Source organism: Ictidomys tridecemlineatus, chromosome 6 (assembly GCF_052094955.1).
Source record: "Ictidomys tridecemlineatus isolate mIctTri1 chromosome 6, mIctTri1.hap1, whole genome shotgun sequence".
In the NCBI taxonomy this organism is placed as follows: domain Eukaryota; kingdom Metazoa; phylum Chordata; class Mammalia; order Rodentia; family Sciuridae; genus Ictidomys; species Ictidomys tridecemlineatus.
The window spans coordinates 136,425,878-136,449,527 of NC_135482.1; the positions used below are offsets into that span (position 1 = coordinate 136,425,878).

A 23,650-nucleotide genomic window follows, 5' to 3' on the forward strand; every position below is an offset into this window, starting at 1 on the left:
TCTATATTTGTTTGGGTAATTACAGTTTCTTTAGGCATTTTTGGAGGCTAATTAGGTGGATTCTCATTGGCCATGTCGAAGAATAGGATCAGAAATCTCCCCTGAATTACTATACTAATATTGAAATCCTTGCAGGTTTCTTTCAGTTCTCTTTGCTTAAAATAGGAGCACATTCATAGCTCCTCTCTGGAATCTTTGTACCTGTTAGTGGGAAAATTTTGATAATGACAGAGAGGTAGAAGGAATTCAAATAAGCTAGTCTTCTTACAAAACATTAATTTCCCAGCAGGTATATTTCAGAGTTAACTATAAATATACTTTGTATCAGTTATTACCATGTTTTAATGTTGAGGTACTTTTTATGCTATTTCATTAGATGTATAATTCAACATAAAAATGCGTTCTTAATATCAGTAATCATCAAATAGTGATTTTTAAATGAGCCACCTCTCTCTCCCCTACCATATATTTTGAAAACATTTTTTATATTTATAGCTGAAGGAATGCTGCTGGGATTTGGTATAGAAGACATAGTTACTGCTGAACATCCTGTAATGCTCAGGACAAACCCCCATGACAAATGTCCCTCCTGTAGATGTTGACAAACCCTGGTCTAAAAGAATATAACTGAGTTACAGCAGCAGATTTCCTAAGCTGAGCAAATTTACTAGCAATCTTGCCAACAGAGTACTTTCTATGAACTACATTCATTTAAACTATATTCAGTATCAAATAACAGAATAAGGTATTAGAGACTTGCTGGGTGAAATAAGTTATGCAGGTTCAAAATTACACTGTTTCTCTTTTTATGGGTCATGTTTATTAAGAGGCACATAAGAAGTTAAAAAATCTCAGTAAGTGCTGTGCAGTTACATAATTTCTTAATTAAAATAATATCTAAATTTTTGTTGAATGAGTGTTTTTATTCCCTGACTCATGTTACATGTTAGAATTTGAATAAAACTGTGAGAAGGTTGTACACCTAGTAGAGAGCAGAGTCTAAACCAGAAATTCTGATCATAGGCCCATAATCCTAGGCAATGTCCTATTCTAATGTATTTCTGTACAATATTGAGAGTATACTGAAAGAAGACCAGATATGGAAAATAAAATGCTTTTAGAAGAATAAGAGGATGAGGTAGTCAGAATTCTTTGGATGCTGTAAACAGCAAAATGAAAGTAAATATGTAACAGCATTGCCGATAAAAATGTTTAATGAGTACTGACAATGAATTATACGTAAAATACAATTATTAAAACTAAGGACATTTAATTAGTATAACAAATATTTGGAGAAACTGGAAAACTCAAAATGTGAAGTGGCCAACCCTGGAAGTGGACAGATTGCATTTTGAGAGGAGTGTGTGCCCTTGGCATCCTTCTAGCAATCTCTTTCTCATTCCTGGGATCCAGAATGTTGGGTAGGGGTGGGAAAGAGAAGGGACTGGCTTAGCTATCCTGTTGTGCATCTGATGAGATTGTCTAGGCAGTGCAAACTATTGCAACTTGTTGGTGTAATCTTTTACTACTATTGTAGTTATAGCTCTTAATAACAAGATAGATACTATGTTATCTTTCATGTGCTTTGATAATGCTTCTTGGTCAAAATAAAAATGAAGTTCGTTTGCTCAGGGTTTTAAAGGAAGATAAAGTTACATAGTAGAAACCAAAAAGGTTAAATTAAAGGGTTAAATTAGAGATGAAAAAGGGAATGAATGTGAATTCTTGGAGAAAAAGTTAAAACCTAGTTTACTTGTTTAGCAGTTCACACATTTTTTTCTGGCCATTCAAAGACCTGTAAGGTACTCATTCTCTTTTTGTTTCTCTTAGAAGGGTAATAATTTTTTTTATTGGTTGTTCACAACATTACAAAGCTCTTGACATATCATATTTCATACATTTGATTCAAGTGGGTTATGAACTCCCATTTTTACCCCGTATACAGATTGCAGAATCACATCGGTTACACATCCACGTTTTAACATATTTCCATACTAGTGGTAATAATTTTTTTAAAAAATTGACTTGAAATTTTTTTTCTTCTAAATTCCTTTACTTATTCTCAGTTCACAAGTGCTTTTTCTCCAGTCTGTGCAGGAGACAACACTCAACAGCTGTGGTTTAGAAAGTTAATCTATTGTGGTTTATGATAAGGAGCCACTTGACATTATGGTAGACAAGAAAAGGTGGAAATATAGGTCAATGATCATTTCTTTTGTTTCCCCCAGAAAATAAATGACTTAATACTAGATAGTAATCTACATTTTCTGGAGGCACAAAAGACCAGTGGTATTATTTCATTACATATTCCATTTCGTATTCTGGTTTTTCTTTTCATTTTACATAAATTACTTTTCACAAAGGGAAATGATTAACCATATTAATGTACAGCACGAAAACTTCTACTTGTCCAATAGCAATTCATTTTTTGTTGTTGTTGCTTGTTTTGATAACAGTGATAGTCTCCAGAACTGATATGTTTGAGGAAAAAAAATGGTATTGGAAGAAGAGTAAATTCTTTTTCTAAAAGTATGTAGCTAATCAGAAATGATTTATACAGTTTTTAAAAACCATTTTCCCCTGTTTAGATAAATCTGCTTTTATTATACTGTTTTTCATGATTCAGGCTACTCGAGAGTACCCCCCCACCCCTTACACAACATTTGTTTAACAGATTCTGAGTAAGCAAAACCTTACAATTATATCCAAATATCCACACATCCCAGGGTATAGTATGTCCTTTAAGTTAAGGAGGAATGAGTAGCATGGTTTTCATTTCCCACTTCTTTTCCTTCCTCCTCCTTAGTGTAAAATCTAGAGAAGTTTGTGCCACGCTGGATGCCCTGTCTACACCAGGCTTCCTCCACCGAGGCTGTCGTCAAAGGCTGTTCATTCTTGCTGTGAATTCTCTCAAATAGTTTTCCTTCTGTTCCTGTTTATTTCTATCGCCACTGCTTTCGTTCATGCTCCTCTCTTCTCCTGGGCAGTCACGGGATCGGGATACCGTGAGCTCATTGCTATCCCTTCCCTGTTTCATCTTATCTCTTTTTTTAAAATAAAAAATATTTGTTTATTCTAATTTGTTATACATGATGGCAGAATGCAACTCATTTCATGTTACACATATTAGAGCACAATGTTTCAAGTCACAGATTTTTATACAAAGTATTTTCACACTGTTTGTGTCTTCATACATGTACTTAGGGTAATGATATCTAACTCATTCCACCATCATTTCTACCTCCTTGCCCCCTCCCTTCCCCTCCCTCCCCTTTTCCTTATCTAAAGTTCCTCCATTCCTCCTATGTTCCCCTCATTCCTATCGTCATTATAAGTGAGCATCCTCATATCACAGAACACATTCAGCTTTTATTTTGGGGGATTGGCTTACTTCACTTAGCATGATATTCTCCAACTCCATCCATTTACCGGCAAATGCCATGATTTTATGCTCTTTTAATGCTGAGTAATGTTCGTGTGTGTGTGTGTGTGTGTGTGTGTGTGTGTGTGTATGTGTAGTTTCCCTATCCATTCATCTACTGAAGGGCATCCGGGTTGGTTCCACAATTTAGCTATTGTGAATGGTGCTGCTATGAGCATTGATATGGCTGTTATATGTTGTTTTTAAGTCCTTTGGGTATAAATCGAGGAGTGGAATAGCTGGGTAAAATGGTGGTTCCATTCCAGGTTTTCCAAGTAATTTCCATAGTGCTTTCCAGATTGGCTGCACCAATTTGCAGTCCCACGAGCAATGTATGAATGTGCCTTTTCCCCCACATCCTTGCCAATGTATATTGTTGTTTGTCTTCATAATAGCTGCCATTCTTACTGGAGTGAGATGATATCTTTACAGTATTTTGATTTGCATTTCTCTAATTATGAGAGATGAACATATTTTCATATATTTGGTGATTGACTGTACATCCTCTTCTGAGAAGTGTCTGTTCAGTTCCTTGGCCCATTTATTGATTGGATTATTTGGGGTTTTTTTTTTTTTGGTGTTAAGGTTTTTGAGTGTTTCATATATCCTAGAGATTAGTGCTTTATCTGATGTGCTTGTGGTAAAGATTTGCTCCCATTCTGTAGGCTCTCTATTCACCTCACTGATTATTTCTTTTGCTGAGAAAAAGTGTTTTAGTTTGAATCCACTCCATTTATTGATTTTTGGTTTTAATTCCCCAGAGTAGCCAAAGCAATCCTTAGCAAAAAGAATGAAGCTGGCAGCATTACTATTCCAGACCTTAAAATATACTACAGAGTAATAGTAACAAAAATAGCATGGTATTGGTAAAGAATAGAGGACAGAGTCTAACCCACATAACTACAGTTATCTTATCTTAGACAAAGGCGCCAAAAACGTACATTGGAGAAAAGATAGCCTCTTCAACAAAGGGTTACACATGTAACAAAAAGAAATAAACCCCTATCTCTCACCATGCACAAAACTCGTGACCTTGCACCTAATGGAAGAAAAATTAGGCCCAAATCTTCATCGTGTTGGATTAGGCCCCAACTTTCATATTATATCTTTATGAACCATCTTCCAGATTACATTGAGTACTATTGTATTGTTTTTCTGTGATATTGAGGATTCAACCCAGGAGTGCTTTAATCATTGAGTTATACCCATAGCCCTTTTTACCTTTTGTTTTGAGATAGGGTCTTGGAATCCGCTTGCCTCAGCCTCTCGCATTACTGGGATTACAGATGGGTGCCACTGAACTTGGTACAATACTGTTATTATAAAATCAAAGCTTAAACATGTCTGCTTTTGTTTAATAGGCCTTCACTATTCCCATTAGCTATTGTGTTACACCCAAACACATTTCTTCCCCATTCACTGCAAGCTCTCAGGAGATATTATCTTATTCACTGGCACCCGGAACAACTAGCAAACAGCAAGGCAATAATAAAAAAATTTTAATGAATGAGTGAATTGCCTTAGTATGTAAGAATTCTCAGAACCTAACCCCAAGTAACCTTTCTGGTCTCATCAGTTACTCTCCCAATGAAGGAAATGTTGTGGCCTTACTAATGTCTTTATTCTTCACCAATATGGAGAGCTCCATAGCGCTAAGATTTTTGTGTATGCTCTTACCTCTGTCAACAACTGGCTTACCACCTCCTGAACCCAAGATAATTAATTGATTTTATATGTATCTGCATGTTTCTTTTCTTAGCCCAACAAATACTTACTTAGCACAGTCTATGTATTCCACGTAGTTTTCAGTCTGGGGAGTCCCATGGATTAGGGAGACTAATCCATGCCCTCCTTTTACTTAGATTCTAGTATTAACCACTGTGATAGAATCTGCCTGCTATGAATCCTGTGATGGCCTAGAGTCTTCACCGTCCTGGGGTTGGGAGCATTTTTCATGAGGTCAAGATGTAGCCTGAGCCGAATGGTAGAAAATAGGTTTGGGCAAGCGGTTAGTGGCAGCTGCTATCTGATGGGGTGAGACATAGGATGAGCTGCTCTTCTGTCCCTTCGGAGTACACATGAGATCACTTTGCCTTTGTCTGGAGCTCTGCCTCAGCCCTGCAACCACCATGGTGATGTCTGGGGTCTGTCCAGAGTAGCCAGCACAGTTCTAAGTTTCTAGAGCTTTGTAGCAGTGACAAAAACCTTTGTCCCTAGTAGCAGTGAAAAATAGACTCACCTCAGTGCGGGATTGCTTGTCAGTTTCATAATGTTGGGCACTTTATGTAATCTCTCTGCACTTTAATAATTATCTTTTCTAAAATGGACATGGTAAAAAAAAAAAGTTACTGGGGGGTTAAATCACTAGAATGATACTCCACAAAACTTTTTTTTATTCACTAGGATATTCTAAATAATTGGAGTAGGGCCTGGCCCTCATTAAGTATATTTTGAATGAATAGAAGTAGTAATAAATGAATGATGTAGGGAATATAAAGCCCATGAAACAATACTTGGTATATAAGTGCTCATTAAATGGTATTGTTGTTATAATTGTTCTTATTTTAAAATTTGGAAGCCCTCTGATCATATTGTGGTTGTGTTACAAGTGCTTCCCAGTTGCCACGAGTAGAGAGCCTTTCTGTCCAGGCTCATGGTGGCCGGTCTGTGTGGCATTCCATGTGCCCAGGAAGAAGGCACAGAGCATGGACCAGAGTACATGGTTCGATTTCCAAATCTTTCCTGCTCCTGTTAGCTGGCTCTGCACTTTGCTGCGGCTAGGCTCAGAGAATGAGCTTCTGCTAGCCATGGAGAGGATCTTGCCTCTAACGTCCTCTCCAGGACTCAACTCAACTGTTCCCATCATCTGACATCAAGCCCACTCATTAGGCCCTCCCAGCACCTAATTCTTGTTCTCACATATTGGATCTCTCTGTAGAGTGTCAATTCCTGCCCAGGGGAACTGGAACTTTGCCTTCCCTTTCCAGGGTTCTATTGGTGTGGGTTGGCACTTTTCTTGCTGTGGTATTTTCTGGTTTCTGATGAATGCTGTTCTCCAGTCCCTGGCTGGCCCTTGATACCCCCGCTAGTGCCTCCTAGTTCACAAATGTGTTGTGGACAGATTGAGATGACTTTGGCCCAGTAGAAATCCTCTATGCATACTTAGGGAAAGATTTAGCCGCAACCCTCAAATGTATGAATGACAGAAATACCTCTCTATTACAATTTGTATTAACAATGGTTTGGAAAGTATTATTTGGGAACTCAGATGTTATTTTAACCATCTGCGCAAATGAACAAAGGATAGAAGGCATGCATCTGCTGTTCCTAAAATTGCACAGCCACGTGTCTCCTCATGATGGAGATAAGTTCTGAGAAATACTGTGATTCTGTCATTGCATGAACATCATAGTGCGTACTTGTGCAAACTGAGATGTCTGCAACCTCACTGAGTGATACAGTCTTATGGGAATAGTATTGTGTGTATGGTCCGTATGAAACCTTGCTATGCAGTGCATACTTTATTGAGGCTCTTCAAAAATGCATTTAGTAAATTTGGGTTTCCAGTTTGGGTTGGGTTGGTTGCTTCTTTAAAAACATCCATTTGCAACTTGAATAAGAACTTCTCTTTTTCATGGCTAGTTTAGCAACTGGCACTTAAATGAAATACTTCTAAAATATTTGTGTAAACTGTACATTGTGCGGCAGTTTAGTGCTTTACTAATATAAGGAATCAGAATGATTCTTGCTTTCAGGATAATATACGTTGCTACATTACACACATAATTCAGCTAGTCCTTAGGAGAGAGATTGCTCCCTATGTTTCAATGTGACATTTTTATGGAAGGATTTTGTTTTTGAGGCTGAAGACAAATATTTCAGAGTAATGTACATATGGATCATGGAAACCATGAAAGGGATTTAAATTGAGGGTCCCAACAGGGGAATGCTAAATAGTTTTGGCTTTTAGCTCTGTTAATAAAATGTAGTCACTAATGTGATAGCCATGCTCCCAATCTGCAGAGGAATGACAGATGAAAGGCTGACTGAAGTGGGAGAGTCTGAGCTGATATTTGTTTTGTACCATTTCAGGTACTTTAGTAATTCATATGCCATGTTCAAGTGAGTTGCCATTGAGGATATCTAAGCATAGAAAAACATACTTTAATGTTTAACCTTAGCAATTGTAAATTAAATATAATGCAAAAATGCATCTTTCCTGAATATAAAGGTAGGAGATGAAGTTACTTTATTACCCAGATACATGAAACTTTTGTGAAAATATTGAATTAGGAACCAAGAATGTGAATGTTTTCAAAACACCACATTATAGATGAGATTACCATAGATTTCCTGGATGTTGAATTCAGGATGGGCTCATTTGCTAAATTAAATGGGACACTTTTTAATATAGGGAAAAAATATATACACATACACACACACACACACTCAAGGTTAAAACCCAGGGGTGCTTAACTACTGTGCCACTTTCCCAGCCCTTTTTATTTTTAACTTTGAGAGAGGGTCTTGCTAAGTTGCTTAGGGTCACACTAAGTCGCTGAGGCTGACTTTGAATTTGTGATCCTCTTGCTCTGCCTCCTGAGCTGCTGGGATTACAGGCTTGTGCCACTATGCCTTGCCAGAAACTTAGACTTTCATTAAATTAAGAAAACATATTGAAAATGTGATTTAATGGGGATAAAAGGTAAAATAGCTTTGAAACCAGAGGCTGATTTAAATTAATATTGTCATTCCCTAAAATATAGTTTCTCACCATTACCAGAAGTTTCACAGTTCCTTTGCTAAGCTCGGTCTGAAGAAGCTGATACTAGATTCTAGAGCTATCCTGAAGGAACCTTCAATAAGGCGTCACATTTTTACCCCATTTTTATGTATAGAGTGCATATTGATAGGGAGGAGAGTAGGCAGGTGGATGGAGTATAACTGTTGAAAATACAGCTTGGGGTCAGACTCCTTGAGTTTGGAACACAGCCCTCTCACTTACTAATTGTGTTAGCCTGGTAATTTAACCTCCTTGTGTCCCAGATACTTCAACTTCAGATAATAAAAGCATCAACCTCTTGGGTTACTGTGAGGATTAAATGAGTATCTCTGTGCACAACACTTAGCACATGGTTTGGTCTATAGTATATATGCAAATATTAGCTGTTAATTTTATGTTTGTAACCTATTATGTCCTGTACCCAGAGAGGGAAAAACACATTTTTGGCATAGGAAATGAAACCTGTTTAAAAGTTAAACTGTTGAGGTCGGGTGTGGTGGCACACGCCTGTAATCCCAGTGGTTTAGGAGGCTGAGGCAGAAGGATCATGAGTTCAAAGCCAGTCTCAGCAAAAGTGAGGTGCTAAGCAACTTAGACCCTGCCTCTAAAAATAAGATACTAAATAGGTCTGGGGATGTGGCTCAGTGGTCAAGGGCTCCCGAGTTCAATCCCAGGTACCAGGGGAAAAAAAAAGTTAAACTGTTGATTATTGACTCACTAGCTCCTTATTCCAGTTATGCATACCAACCCACACTTAGGAGGGATGGGAAAAGACCTGCAATATGGGGGTAGAAGGACAAATTGTAAAGCTGACCTGAGAAGTCATCGCCATTGCGTGTTTGAGTTACCATCATCGAAGACTAGTCCCTTCTCCTTTCTGCGCATGCCATTCTGAATGTTATGAGATGCTGGCATCAATCACTGTTTCACTGATATGGCTTTTAACTAGGAGAGTTGCTACCTGCTGGATGACTGTGTTGCCAAATCTTATTTGGCAAATAGGACTATCCAGAGCACTGTTCTCACTCGCTGCACATGGAATTGGTCAACAGCCAACTAACAAATCCTACAGTAAAATGTGCAGTTGATAAAACTCACTCATAGGCAACAACTTATACATATATGTGGTGTGTTTATATATATACTCTCTATATATATAATGCACGGCTACACATGAATTATAATTCTGAGGGTCACAGAATATCAAAATGTTTGTTATGGCATAAATATACAAAGTGCTGTGACACTAAAATTGATGACTCTGTAATTTTATTTTCCTCTTGGGAATCAATTGAGCTATTGATTCCACAGCAGATGTATTTTGATTAAGATCATGGTAAGATATGTTTGACAGCAATTCCAAGTTATTAGAACCTATTACACTTTTGAAATTTAGTCATCTGAGATTATATGTATATGACCTTAGCTTAGTGAGATAATAAATCTATCACTATTTTGTTCCAAGGACTGTATCTTCAGTGCTATAATTACCATGCACTGTTTAAAAATTGTGTGCCTTCCTGGGTGGTTTGAGCATGCTGAGGTGCTTAATGCATACATTTAGGCTAAGCAGGGTTAGAATCATGCATATGCTTCACATATATTTAGAACCCAATTTTGGGGCATATATACAGATTGAATCTGTACTGTTTAAGAGAGTTGATTTCTCAGTACAGTTGAGGCTTGGTTCTCTAGCTGTGAACATTGCTATTTGTGTTGTTTGTTACGGTTGTAATATTCTGTATGATTGAATGATTCTGTAAAATCATACTAGAATTATTTCCAGTGAAAACATGATTAAGTAAAAGAGAAAAATGTATATTTTTCACTTTTACATGAAACTAAAATGTACATAGTGACTTCTACACATATTGTAGAATGAATTATTCAGGACCAACAATGGAAGTTTTAAAACGCCATCATGAAAATAGTGTTATTTATATGTGCTAAATGAAACATGGACCCAGCCAAGTTTTTATGATTTATAAGTTTTTAACTTCAAAGACTCTGGTTAGCTTGCATTTTTTAAACTAATGAGTTTATCACAGCCAGTGGGGAAGATGGTTAAAGTATATCAGTTGTAAATTGGTACAAAGCACTAAAAGGGACATTAGCCTCTAATCAGATTCTAACAGTTCATTAAACCTGCCTTTCCAGATCGCTCTTTGTCTTTTCTCCTTCTTTGCTTAGGCCTTCCTTATAAGGCATCTTGTCCCCTTTTCATCTGGGCAAGACCTCCTCCAGGGTAGGAAGCAAGATCAGCTCATTCTTCACTGTCCACCAGCCCCACTGCCTGCAGAATGCTTCAGCAAGGCAGGTTCCTAGAGCTGCTTAAGAGGCTGGGGAGTTGAGGTCTGGCTGGCTGTAGGAAGGCTTTCCTGAGACCGGCTGGTGGCATGCCAAGCTGGCTGCTTCCAGCCACAGAAGCAAGTGACCCATTAGGATTTGAGATCCATGCTCGATGTGCAAACAACCATAGGCCCAGATGAAAGGATTTTAAATTTGGAACAAATTAACTGAGCTTACCAGCAATACCACCGTTCCTTCTGCTCTAAGCTATCTATTAGAATGCAGATCCACTCCCTACAAAATATGGACAAGTCAAAAGCAAGACTGTAAGAAAATGAATCCTCCCAATCTTGAAAATATTGTTCATTTCCTGAAAAAAAGGTGACACTAATTTTGTTTTCTTATTTTTATTACTTAATAGACTAGGCAGTGTGGACTTTTTAAATGTTCACTAGTTAACTTGAGTACATTTTTTTTCCATGTTGATTTCTCAGCAAATATAGGATAAAAGGCACTATATATTTTATTTCTTATATTATTTTCCTTAAACAAAGAGTCAAGAATTAAGAGAAATGGAGCTTTACTCTACTGCACTCTGTTGGTATTATATGGTAATAATACTTTCAATTTCTGATTTGTTGAAGTTGTTTTTCGTAGAGAAGTAACTCTTTGGAGGAGAAATTATACTAACCTTTGTCACCCATGTAGGCAAAATATTTAGGAACTGATCTTACACTTAAGACCACTTCAGTGTTATGTTTTTACATTCTGTAATTGAGACAAAGATAATATTGTAAAAACACAGATTTAGTATTATTAGTGTCTTAGTTTAGCTGGTATTATTAGGCACTTGACACATGTTTAAAACAAGCCTGATTTGGACCTTAGGTGTACACTGACTTGGGGCTGTCTGGTGCCCTACAGATGTTACTCCAGAAAATTCTTACAGCAGTAAAAATAAGTAGAAAATAAATTTATTCATATAAATGTTTGAAATTCTATTATGAACTACAACGTAAATAAGGTTCTCCTTTCAGGAGGTGGTGAAACAAGGCACCATATACTAGAACAGGAAAAAAAATTTTTTTTTTTTGTTCCTTAGTTTTGACTTTAAGAATTCAGCCTTAATTTACATCTTATATTGGCTTTCTTTAAAATAGTGTTTAGGGGAATGATGATGTAGAAATTTTCACTTGATCAGAATTGCCATGATAATATAATTCTGGACTCATTTAATTTTTATATCTTGCGTTTAAATTATTTAAACTCTGAGAGTATATAAATTATTTTAAATCTTATTTTCTCTTTTATGAATGCCTGTACACAGGGCAACCTCTAGGACTAAGAAAGAGAAAAACTTGGCTTATCTTTCCTTCCATTCTTGAGAAAGTATGATAAATTGTCAGCTCCATAAAAATTAATGTAAGGTTTCCACACTGCAGTTTATTACAGGCTGACCTCCAACCCAGAGGTCAGAGGATCAGACTGATTAATTCAACTTCTTGGTCATTATTTCAAATGAAAGTTCAGAGTGGGGGGATAATTGGTTATGATGATCCCTTCATTTAATTATACTTCATTGTTAAAGAATTAGGTTAGCGGTACCAAAGGTACTACTAGGAAGCAAGACGCTATCAGATGTCCTCTTTTGATGCTATATAACTAAATCTCTCTCTCTCTCTCTCCTCTCTCTCATTCTCAGAATATCAACACCTTTGAGAACAGAATGTTAATGCTTGATGGGATGCCGGCAGTCAGAGTCAAAACAGAGCTTTTGGAATCTGAACAAGGGGTAAGCAGAAGTTTCCAGTGACGCCTGCCTCCTTCCCTTTTGGATCATGCCCTTTGTATCCAGGGCACCCTGAGCACCTTTACTTTTTCCCACTGCTTGCATTTTTCTCAAGTAAAAATTACCTGAGATGGTGTTTTAACCTCAACTGTTCCTCCCTTGGAAGGAATAGCATCTTGAAATTAGGGAGGCACAGGGACCTTCTAAGAACAATTGTGTCTCTTTAAATTTGATGGGTGTTTTGAAAACCTAATAAAAACCCACCACAAAGGGAAACATGAAGAAATGAGATGAGAATTTAACCTCATGACAAAATAGGTAGGTTCTAAGTTAAGAAGTGTCAGAGCCCAGGGAGTGGGAATGTTATCGTTTACTGGATGAATTTCTCTTTTGACCTTGGTATTTAAACCCTCCCCCCCCTTTTATTTCAACTCCAGGAAGACTAGGGAATGGTTGATAAAATTGAGGTCAGTGAATTTGAAAAGTACCTAAAAACAAAGAAAGTTTATATGTATGTGGCACATTACCTAATTAAATTGATGAATTAATTTATGGGCACTGAAAATATAAGGACTAAAACACAGGTTTTACTTTAAGGACATAGGACATTTCATTTTATATTTGTCAACTTTACAGCTCCACTAACGTAAAGCATACAGGTAGTACAATTGGTTGCAGAATTGCTGTCCACTCTGTGTATATAAGGGGGAAAAAAGCTCTGCTATGTGCCTGAGTGCATGTGGGCTACCTGTCTTATTAAACCTCCAGCACTGAGACACTGCAGATGACTGCCACAAGGACATAAGTAAATGTATAATCTTTACCTTTTTAATATATCTTTTTTCAAAAATACTACAATAGAATCAGCAATGTTTTGTTCTTGGGACACTCAAAAAATATTTTAGACATGAATAAAAATGTGTAACAGAAAATCAGTATGAAAGTTCATCTGCGATTCCACTCAAGGGGTGGGAAACCGGTGTACCAAAGGATTTCATGATGGCTGCTGAGGTTTCAGATCCAGGTAGTGGCAGTTAGAGGGTCTCAGTAACCTTGACATTGCTGAGCAGTGGGTGACAAGGTGTATGACATTTCAACATAGTGTCTCCTTTTCACAGTAAGAATGTGTTTGTTGAAACAGATCTGGTTATGGTTGAGGATGGCATTTCACTTAATTGTTCAGTGTTGATTTGTGTAACTCTGAAATGAACTTGATGGAGTATGTTGGCCATGGAAGCTTAGTGTAATGACACACTCTTAAGGAGCCAGCCCAAGGCTGAGGCAGTAGAGCATCATAAAGGAGAAAACTGTGTGGCAGTTACTAAAAGTTCATTGTCCCTAGACAGCCTTCCATGAAGAGTTATGTGCTCACCTGGTTTTCTGGCCAAACTGTATGGTTAAACTCCATAGATCCTTCAAAACATCTAGATATATATTTTTTTAAACCTTGATTAGTTCATCTAACCAAAGGAAGGGTTTATTTCAGTTTTTTTTAAAAACAAAATCTGTTGTCTCAATTCATTTCTCAAAGTCTAGATGCATTGTCATCAGTTTAATAAAGTAAATTTGTGCACAGTTCACAGACATCATTACATCTCATTCAGAGAGGATGGCCTTTTTTATTGCTGAGGGGGAAAAAAAGTGAAAAAGCAACCTGTGTTTCGCAGTGCTGCTTTCATTTCATGATACTTTCTTTAACTTGAATAGCAGTAATTCCATTCCAACTGTACATGGTAGAGGAAGGCAGAAGCTACAGAACACCTGCAGTCAGAAACTATGACCTGGACCAATGGTCAAAGCCAGGGTAGAGTGTTGTTGCCAACAGCCTGGTAATCTTTAACAGTATCCAGGGAATTCTTCACCCTTCACTGTCATCATTTTTTGATTTCAAGGTAATCTTTTTGTGAAAGATTTAAGTGTTCAAAAAAGAAGGAAGGAAGAAAGAAAAAGCTAATGCTTGTAGAGTTTTTACAGTGTAAATAAGAACCCCACATTACATTGTTTATAAAGAGCATTATTTTGTACTTAAACAGGGAAAGGAAAAATTGTGGGGTATTATTTAATGCCACTTCAATAAAATCAATTTTCTCTTTTGTGAGTGGAGTAGATGTTGATATTTTTAACCCTAACTTAAATTGTGCATGTTGGAGGGAAATAAAAATTTTAATATTTTTTCTTAGTTTTGTATGAACTTCTTAAATAAGAGAGATATAATTTCATTCTCTGATAGTAAGGCTTCAGGAGAAACAGTTTGCAGTGTTTATTGAAATATATTGGACTTCAACTTTTTATAGAATACAATAATTTAAGATATAAAATCTGAACTTTAATGATTTTCAGTTTTGGCCACATCACTGGATTTTTCATTGGTGATAATGGGGCAGATGGTATATATCATGCAATTTCAGAATCTCATGCCTGCTTTTAGGAAGAGTGCTAGAATTTTGATGATTTCATAATTCTTTTCTTATTTACAATTAAAGACTGGCTGAAGATTGATTTTTTGTAAACAAATGTCACATAAACGGGCTATTGAAATTTAAATAATCCTTGTGTGGTTATGGGATTTTGAAAAAAAAATATGACATGTTGTTTACAGTAAACAAAATTAGGTAAACTCACTGTATCACAGTAGTGACTGAGAGCCCAGAGTTGGTACAGTGGTTCAGTCTACTATCACACTGAAAAACCTAGTTTTGAGATTTTATCCTTGACACAGGCATTAACCTTAAGTCTTTGGGGGAAGAAAACAGTAAAGATTCACCACTGTACCCAACCCTGTCTCCACAAACTTGCTTGTTCTAAGTAGTCCCTCAAGTCTCCCCCTTTGAGCTGGTTTCTGCAGGTGTCCTGCCCCTCCAAGAAATTCATGACCTGAGGAGCACATTTCAGAGCTTAAAGGAAGACCGTGGATCATGCCAGGCCAGGTTTCCTGAGAAGTTCTGGCTGCTTTGCCCCACTCTCTGAATGAGCATTATAGCACGTGAACTTGGTCACGTCTCTTCAATCAGACTGTAAGCTTTTAGAGGGCAAGAGCTATGTCTTAATATTTCTTCCCTGTTTCTCTGGTAGTTCCTGATACATGGTCATTGCTCAGCAAAAACATGATTTATTCAACTTGTCTACACATTATAACTAGCATTGTAAAAACTATGCAACCCATCAATAGCTAGTTGTAAACCTACTCTGTCTGCCTCATAGGGTTATTGTGAACACGATAATCAAGATTGTAACTATTGGAAACACACATTCTCACTGGTGGTGCAGGTCTCAGTCTTACAGCTGTGTGAACCAGATGGGCATGGCAACACAACAGCTCCAGCTCTGGGCACCTTCTGTTTGGATTTTTCCAACTCACAGTTTGATTGTGTGATATCTAAGTCGATTATCCTGAAACGTGACTTCAGTTTCCTTCGGGCTTGTTGGTAATATGGTGCATGCTGCTAAGCAGTATGTAGGAAGGGCATGTGCTCTTGTGATATGCTTCAGGGGCACAGCAAGGAGTGTTTGAGTGACTTTATCTTTGACCTTATGTTCTTGTGCCCTGCTGTTACAGGAACTTCCCAAATGCTGTCAGCCTTTGGATGTTCTAACATGTTATTAAGCAAAGGACTATAGCAGGAAGAAGAGTTTTGGAACTTCTACACTCAGATAAGGCAGTACACAGAGAAAGGGCACTGCCTCAAAGACATAAAACACAATTTTATTCTTGGCACTGCAGTTTACCAGCTTGAATGACATGGGGAAGTTTCTTCATATCTCCAGGCCTCTCTGGCCTCATCTGTGCAGTGGGGGTATAGCAGTCTGCCTTTGCAGGTTTCGCCTGACACTCTGATCCTGGGGAAGGGCAAGGAAGGAGAGAAAGCATTTCTAATTAGGAGTTTGACGATCTCATTAACAACAAAGCAGTTTGTGAGTGGAAGTAAATATGTAAGACTTTAAAAGGGAGACAGACTTGAATTCACCTGCTTATTCAGCCAGGTACCAGCCTAGAGGAATAGGTTGTCTCCATCAACACGGTCGCTTCAACTGAGAGGTGGACACTCAGGGTTATAAGAGATAACAGACTGCCTACATGTTGCCAGTGGTGAATAAATATTTTCCTTTTGAAGAAATATGGGAGTAAAAGGTCATGTCACATCCATTTCTCTAGCTGTGAGTTTCATGAAATATTTAATATAGATTTTGGCATCTATGTTACCCCATGCAGATTTAAGGTAAATCTTAAAATGAAACCCTTGTTTTTTTCACTTTAATTTTTATTTAAGTGCTTCTGTAGAATTGCTTCAAATCCTAATTGGATTTTATCACCCGGCACAAAAGAACAATAAAATGAGAAAATAATAATTATAAGTGATATTATTATTCTTTGTTTTGATAATGGTATTTGTCCACACCTTTTAAAAAAATAGTACTTGGCTCATATACTTTTAAGATACCTAATGAGTTGGACATAGTGATGCAAATCCATGGGATCCCAACAACTCCGTGGCTGAGGCAGGAGGATTGCAAGTTCAAAGCCAGCTTCAGTAACTTAGTGAAGCCCTTTGCAGCTTAGTGAGATCTTGTCTCAAAATAAAAAATGAAAAGGGCTGGAGATGTAGCTTAGTAGTTGAGCTAAGCTTGGATTCAATCCCCAGTACAAAAAAGATTACTGAAATATTTATAGTTGGAATTGTAAATATGTTTTGGATTTGCTACAGAATTAACTGGGAGGGGAGAAGGGATAGGGAAAAAGATGAAACAAGACTGGTCATGATCCTGTCTTTACTGAAGCTGGCTGACAGGTAAGGAGGAGGAGTTGTTTATTCTACCTCATTTCGTATATGCTTGCAAAAAAAAATTTTTTTTTTTTTTTTTTGGTATTAGGCATTGAACCCAGCAGCACTCTACCACTCAGCTACATCCTTAGTCCTTTTTATTTTTACTTTTGACACAGGATCTCCCTAAGTTGTCAACACTGTCCTCAAACTTGCGATTCTCTTGCCTCCACCTCTATTGCTGGGATGACAGGCTTGTGCCATGGCTTGTTTGAAATTCTTTAAATTGTTTTAAAAAGAAAAAAGACCTCTTTAAATTAAAAAAAAAGTGGGAAAAAATTACTTGGGTGCAGATTTGGCAGCGTTGGAGAAAAACACAAACATCCCTTGCTTGGCCTCCCATATTGTCTCCTAAGGCCCACACCTGTGTGGCAGGTATGAGAGCACTACTCTGCCTCCCTGTGCCACCTGCAAGATGTTGTAGCCCTCGATTACCCACCCTCCGAATTGTGGACTGGCATAGAAGAGTGGCAGTAGTGTGGTACTACCACTAGAGAAGGAGACTGGGTGTCGCAAGAACTTTAAGTGTTCCAGGCTGCCTGTAATTGAGTGGTAAAAGACTTCAGTGTTTCCACTTGGGAGAACCTACAGCCCTTTGCCACTACCGCCCAGTAGCGAGGATGGGTGCGGGGTGGGAGTGGCAGGGATAGGTTCATATATATGCTCCAAGTCTCACTAACAGAAAATATCAGCCCTGCTCGATACAGATCCCTGGAGCACTCTCGTTTTCTAGGTAGGACAAAAGAGGGCAATGGGGAATTGGTCTTTTCCTTTGAAGCAGTTTGCAGTAACTTTACTAAACCATCCTGCAGGACATTCATAACATAGTGTGGAGGATGATTCTCTATCAAAAAGAGCTGACTGGCTTCATGAAGCACCTCTAATGGAACTTGCCAAAGAGCAGAACTTAGGTTTTATGATTCTCATTATTCTTCCTCACCACAGCCCAGGAACTTATGAATAGGCAGCACTCGATAAATGGTGATTCATTCCGAGACTGTTTGTTGTAAGCAGAAGCCTATTTGCCACTCTATAGAATGGAGAGGATTTTAAGACTGGTAGTGTTTAAAAAAAAAAAAATCCAAGTTTTAGGCTTAATAAATATAGACAGATGCTATGGAATGCTTGTTTAACAGCCAATTGCATTAAAATTCAGTAGCATTTTGATGGCAGGGGAGAGGGGGACCAACAACAAACCTAACTTTCCCTGAGTAAACCTCTATGTTTAATTTCACATTAAAGATTTAATATACATTTGTGCATAAAGGCTTTAGTAAGACAGTGTTACTTTAATGACTGTCAGAGGTGAAGAAAAGTCACTTGTTAAAAATGCCACTTGGATTCCACTCTAGCAGAATCTCATTATTTCCCCTCCTACTGTGGAACAGGGCCTGGCATTGCTAGTAAATTGGTAGAATTATCTTGGAAATATGAATTTGCGTATCATTTAATACTCTCTGATGACCCACTGCTTGAGGTCTTTTGATCTGTAGTGAAATATTTGCATGTCAGTACCTGGTTCCAAAGACCAGTGTGCAGAAGCACAGCTTCTGCTAATGGGAGAAGACTTAAAAAAAAAAAAAAAAAAGGCAGGAAAAAAATTTCTGCACTTAGAAAATGCATATTTTAGGGAACAGATATCCTCCACTAAAGATGCAGAGTTGGACTGATTTTAATAATGTCAGAATGGCCAATAAATGTATTAATAGAAAGAATTGAAAATCAATGAGCTGTGATAGTAATTACAGATAGTACCCAAGGGAAATATAGCAGGCAGACAAATTCTTTCCCTCAGGGCCTGCCCTGGGCAAAGCTGTGAAGTTGATCATTGTGCCCTGTTTCTTTCCCTTTAGCAATGTACTTTCTCCTTCAACTTTATTCTCTAGTCGCCCACAATCCTGAGACTCCCCAAACCCTCAGATTGTACTCCAGTGGTTCAAGGAACCTATAGATGACCAGTTGAAACTGCAGTCTCATTAATAGTAGAATGTAAAATGAATCCTTTCTAAGAGTTATTTGCATTTTTATAGGGTCAGTCCTTTGTGAAAAGGAATACTTCTTACAGAAATTTCATGCTCCAAGTAATTTGGGGATTTTGAGTTGAGGTGCAAATTAACCTTTTAAGAACATTTCAGCTTAGGGAAGATGGTGATCTACTTACTTGTCTTTTGGTAGAAGGAAAAAAAATCAAAAAATCTGTACCACAAAGTATGTATTTCCCTCTGTCTGGATGTGTCTTCTTGTGCTACCATTTGCATACTGATTCAGAGTATATAAAGCACATCCTCCAAAAAAAAAAAAAACCCTATTTAACCCTTGGAGGACTTTTACTTCTGATGACGAAAGTGTAACTCCTGTGGGAATTGACTTCCTGCCATAAAAATAGAAAACCAAGCAGAGTATCGGAAATATCTTTCACATGTTGGACCGCAGGCAATCATCTTTAGAAAAGGAGTGAGAAAAGAGTCAAACTGGAGACAGCGTCTGGGCTGAGCAGGGAGAGGAGGGCTTGCAGTCTCCTGGGTTAGGCAGGGATTCGAATTGGGAGGGATCAGAGCAGTCAGCTCTTGAGAGGAACAGAAGGGAGTTGTACAAAGAGAGAATATGGAGATCTTTTATTTTTTAGGTGTAGTTGGACACAATGCCTTTATTTTATTTACTTATTTTTATGTGCTGCTGAGGATCGAACCCAGGGCTTCACACGTGCTAGATGAGCACTGTACCACTGACCTCCAAGCCCAGGCCCAGTATGGAGATCTTTAGAGGGTCCCTGAAGGGTTTTGCAGAGAACTTATCTTCCTGGGAGTGGTGGAAGGCAAGAAGACCAACTGGAAGGCACTAGGCCAAACAATTTCTGGAGCACAGGTGACGTTCACACAAACCAGAGTGGAGAATCAGGTTCATACCTGGGGTGTTAGGAGAGATTTCAGAAGGGTCACAGCTTAATAAAGAGTTTAGGTACACTTGGTCCCAGAATAACCTGATTGGAACCTGCCTTGGCAAACCTTAGAAGCAACAAAAGGATTTCAGGTTCCTTGATGGTGTGCAGAAGAAAAGAAATCTACTTCAGAGTTTTAGCATGAAATGACGTAAAAATCGCAGTGTTTGGCATTTAGAATTGCCAGATGTGTAAAGAAGTAGGAAAAATATAACTCATGACCCAATGAAAAAGTGAGTCAACGGAAACACACCCAGAAATGACAGAAATAGTGGATTCATAGGCAGGACTTTATAATCCAGGATTTAAAGGAGAACCTGAACATTATGACAAAATATCAACTGTGAGGTAGGAAACATGTATCTTAAATTTAAAGATAAAATAGATGGCATTGATACATATTGCAGAAGAAGAAGATCAATGACTGAGTCCAGAGCAATAGAAAGTATCCAAAATTAAGCACTGGGAGAAAGACTGAAAACGAAGAACTGAACCTCCATGAAGAAGCGGGGAGGAGCGTCAGCTTGTGTGACGTGCACAGTTGCTTTCAGGAGGAAGGGAAGATCAGAAACAGTATTTGAAGGAATAATAGCTGAACATTAATCCAATATGAAAGAAAGTATAAACCCACAAATCCCAAGAGGTTCAGAGAACCCCAAGCAGGAGAACCACATCATAGTATATAATAATCAAATTTCTAAAAACTATTACCTTCATGACTTTTTTTTTTTAAAGAGCAGCCACAGGGGGAAATCATTTTATATATTAAGAAATAAACTTTTTGTCAGAAACCATTTAGGACAGAAGAAAGAAACTTCTTCAGGCCTAAGGAAAGGAAAATCTGGTAGAAATTCAGTTCTAGACAGGAAGTGAGCATTTAAAATGGTATAAAATATTTAGAATACCTTTTTAAAGACAGTTGACTACTTAAAGGAAATGTAATAACAATGCATTATATAGTTTAAAACTTTGAAGGAAAATGACTTGATAGCAGCACTGAGCAGGGGAATGGATGTTGTCGTAGGATTCTTATATTATAGGGAAGTGTAGACTGTAATGAAGGAAAGTATAGCCAGGCATGATGGTGCATGCCTATAATTGCAGCAGCTCAGGAGGCTGAGATAGGAGGATTGTGAGTTCAAAGTCAGCCTCAGTAAAAGTGAGGTGCTAAGTAACTCGGTGAGACCCTGTCTCTAAATCAAATACAAAATAGGGCTGGGGATGTGAATCAGTGGCCAATTGCCCCCGAGTTCAATCCCCAGTATCCCCCCTCCTCATAAAAAAAAAGTGTATATAGTAGATACGAGAATAGCTATGTACACACAAAATATCAGGTTGTTATTAAACCAGCAAAATGAGTTGAAAACAATATTTGGGTTATCCAAAAGAAGGAAAGCAAAATAGGAAAAATGAAAAAAAGAACAGATTATAAGATTGGAAAAAAAGGCAAGATGGTGAATTTAAATCAAATATACTGATAATTACATCAAATGCAAATAGTTGAATTATTCCAATTAATAAATGGACAGACTGTGAGGTTGAAAATAATTGAAACCCAACTACATGCCATCTATAGGAAATCTCTTAAGTGTAAAAACCCAGATAAGTTAGAAGTAAAGAACATAATTTAAAGTGGTCAAATTCATGGAAACAAAAGTATTACTAAGGCTTGTGGGAGAGGAAATGAGTAGTTGTTTGATAGGTATAGAGTTTCAGCTTTATAAGATGAAATGTGTTTTAAAGTTCCATTTAAAACTGTGTGAATGCAGGTAAACAGTTACGTTTTACGTTATGTGCTCTTTAAGAATTTCACATTTAAGAATTTATAGAAGTTAAAATACCAGAGGGCTGAGGATATATTGTTATATGAGAGCAAATATGAATCATGGCTCAAGGAGGGCCTTAGCAGAAATTGCTTCAGATGATTCAAAGGGAAAGTCACTTTTTCATATGTTTTGTCAAAGCACAACCATGTGTGAGTATATGGCCTTGTATGTAGGTGGTGAATTCTTCAGTGAATGCTGACTTGGACTGCAGCCCTCTGTATCTGGAGGAAGAAGGTTCTTTATGTTCAGTCATGCCCCCTGTTGGCTGTGTGTAAACACAATGTTGATCCTGAGATCAGACATTGGAATTACTATGCCTAGCAACATTATTTTTTTTAATTGTAGAAAAGTGAAAAAAAAAACTATCAAGAAGAAAGTAAAAGACTGTCACATTACTTTGGAATAAATGCTGTTAACAGTTCAGAGTATTTTTTTCCAGAAGCATAATATTTCTATAATAGTTTTTTAAAGAAAAAAAATGCAAAAGGTTAGAAAAGGTATATCACACAAACACTAAATAGGAACCCAAACAAACTGTGGTACCTGTATTGGTATCAGACTTCAGAATTAGGTCTATAACCAAAATTAGAATGGAATATTTTTAAATGATAAGGGAGCAGTTCATTGGGAGAACATAATGGCGCCAGATGCTTACATATCTTGTAATCCTGAGAGTGAATGTAGTACTGTCTTCTTTTTTTAAGTAAAAATGATTCTGTACATCCAAGATAACACAACCAGTAAGTAACAGGTACAGAAGGGAGGCCATGTCTTGTGAATCAAAACCTTTCACTATTGCAAGTTATCTTCATAATTCAATTTTCGTAACTAGGTATTACAATGGATGTGATCTGATTTCAAGTAACTCTTAGTGTTATGTTAATAGGTAAGAATTGAATTTATATTTTATGAAGTTTTAGTTCAGTAGCCCAATAAATGCAAATTTACCTACAGAGGGTCAGAGGCAGCCCAGAGTAAATACAAACACCTTTAGAATCACCATTTTATTTAATATTGTCAGATTTAAAATATTTTAAAATATTTTACTATATATGTTCTAACATGTTTTCACTTAACAATGGATAAAACATGCACAAATAACCCCTAGTTGGTCATCACATGGACCAAGTTCTATTTAGCTGTGTGCCCTATCAATTTCAGAAATAATTTATTAAACATACCTGATACTGTGATACTGCATATTAGATTCAGCTTCTAGAAAACTATCATAGTATTTTGAGGACTCAGATTTTCATAAGTACATAACAACATAAAGATATCAGTAGTCCCCCTAGAACCTCACCCACTATTGCACAAATTATGAGACGTCACCTCTGAGGATAATGTATGTGTGCTATGGAGGCATTTGACCTAGTGACATTTAATGTCCTACTGAGGGGTCATGTCCATGGTTATGAAGAATGAAACTCTGACCAATGTTAGCGGTCAGTCCCTTTTGTTGTCTTCAGTATTATCAAAAGAAATTTCTTAGTAAAGAAATGTGAACTTCTTATCAGTTGGAAATGAACTACGATGTTCGGGTGACTCATAGTCACCATGATTAATTATCCCTTTCTGACTGTCACACTTGAATTTCATTGCTATGTTCATGTCATAACTAATTGTATCTTTCTCAATGAAGCCGTGAAGATAATGATTGAGATATATCATTCATTCTTAAAACCGAAGCTCAGTAAGGCAGTCTTCCCATTCTTTAACATTTAGATGAGCAAAAAATTATTTTTTCTAGTTTCTCTTTTTTAAAAGGGAAAATTTTTTTTAAT

At 37.4% G+C, this 23,650-nt stretch overlaps 1 protein-coding gene across 12 annotated transcripts in view; it reads left to right on the forward strand.

Moving 5' to 3' along the window:
* Nucleotides 1–23,650, forward strand: part of Klf12 (KLF transcription factor 12) — a 434,856-nt gene that overhangs the window by 174,207 nt on the left and 236,999 nt on the right. For 9 of the 12 annotated variants that reach the window (XM_078015797.1, XM_078015787.1, XM_078015789.1 and 6 more), the window contains one exon: nt 12,196–12,285. The exons of the other annotated variants lie outside the window; for them this stretch is intronic. In XM_078015797.1, the coding sequence (XP_077871923.1) occupies nt 12,196–12,285 (90 nt within the window). The remainder of the gene's footprint in view (nt 1–12,195; nt 12,286–23,650) is intronic. 12 annotated transcript variants of the gene reach the window in all.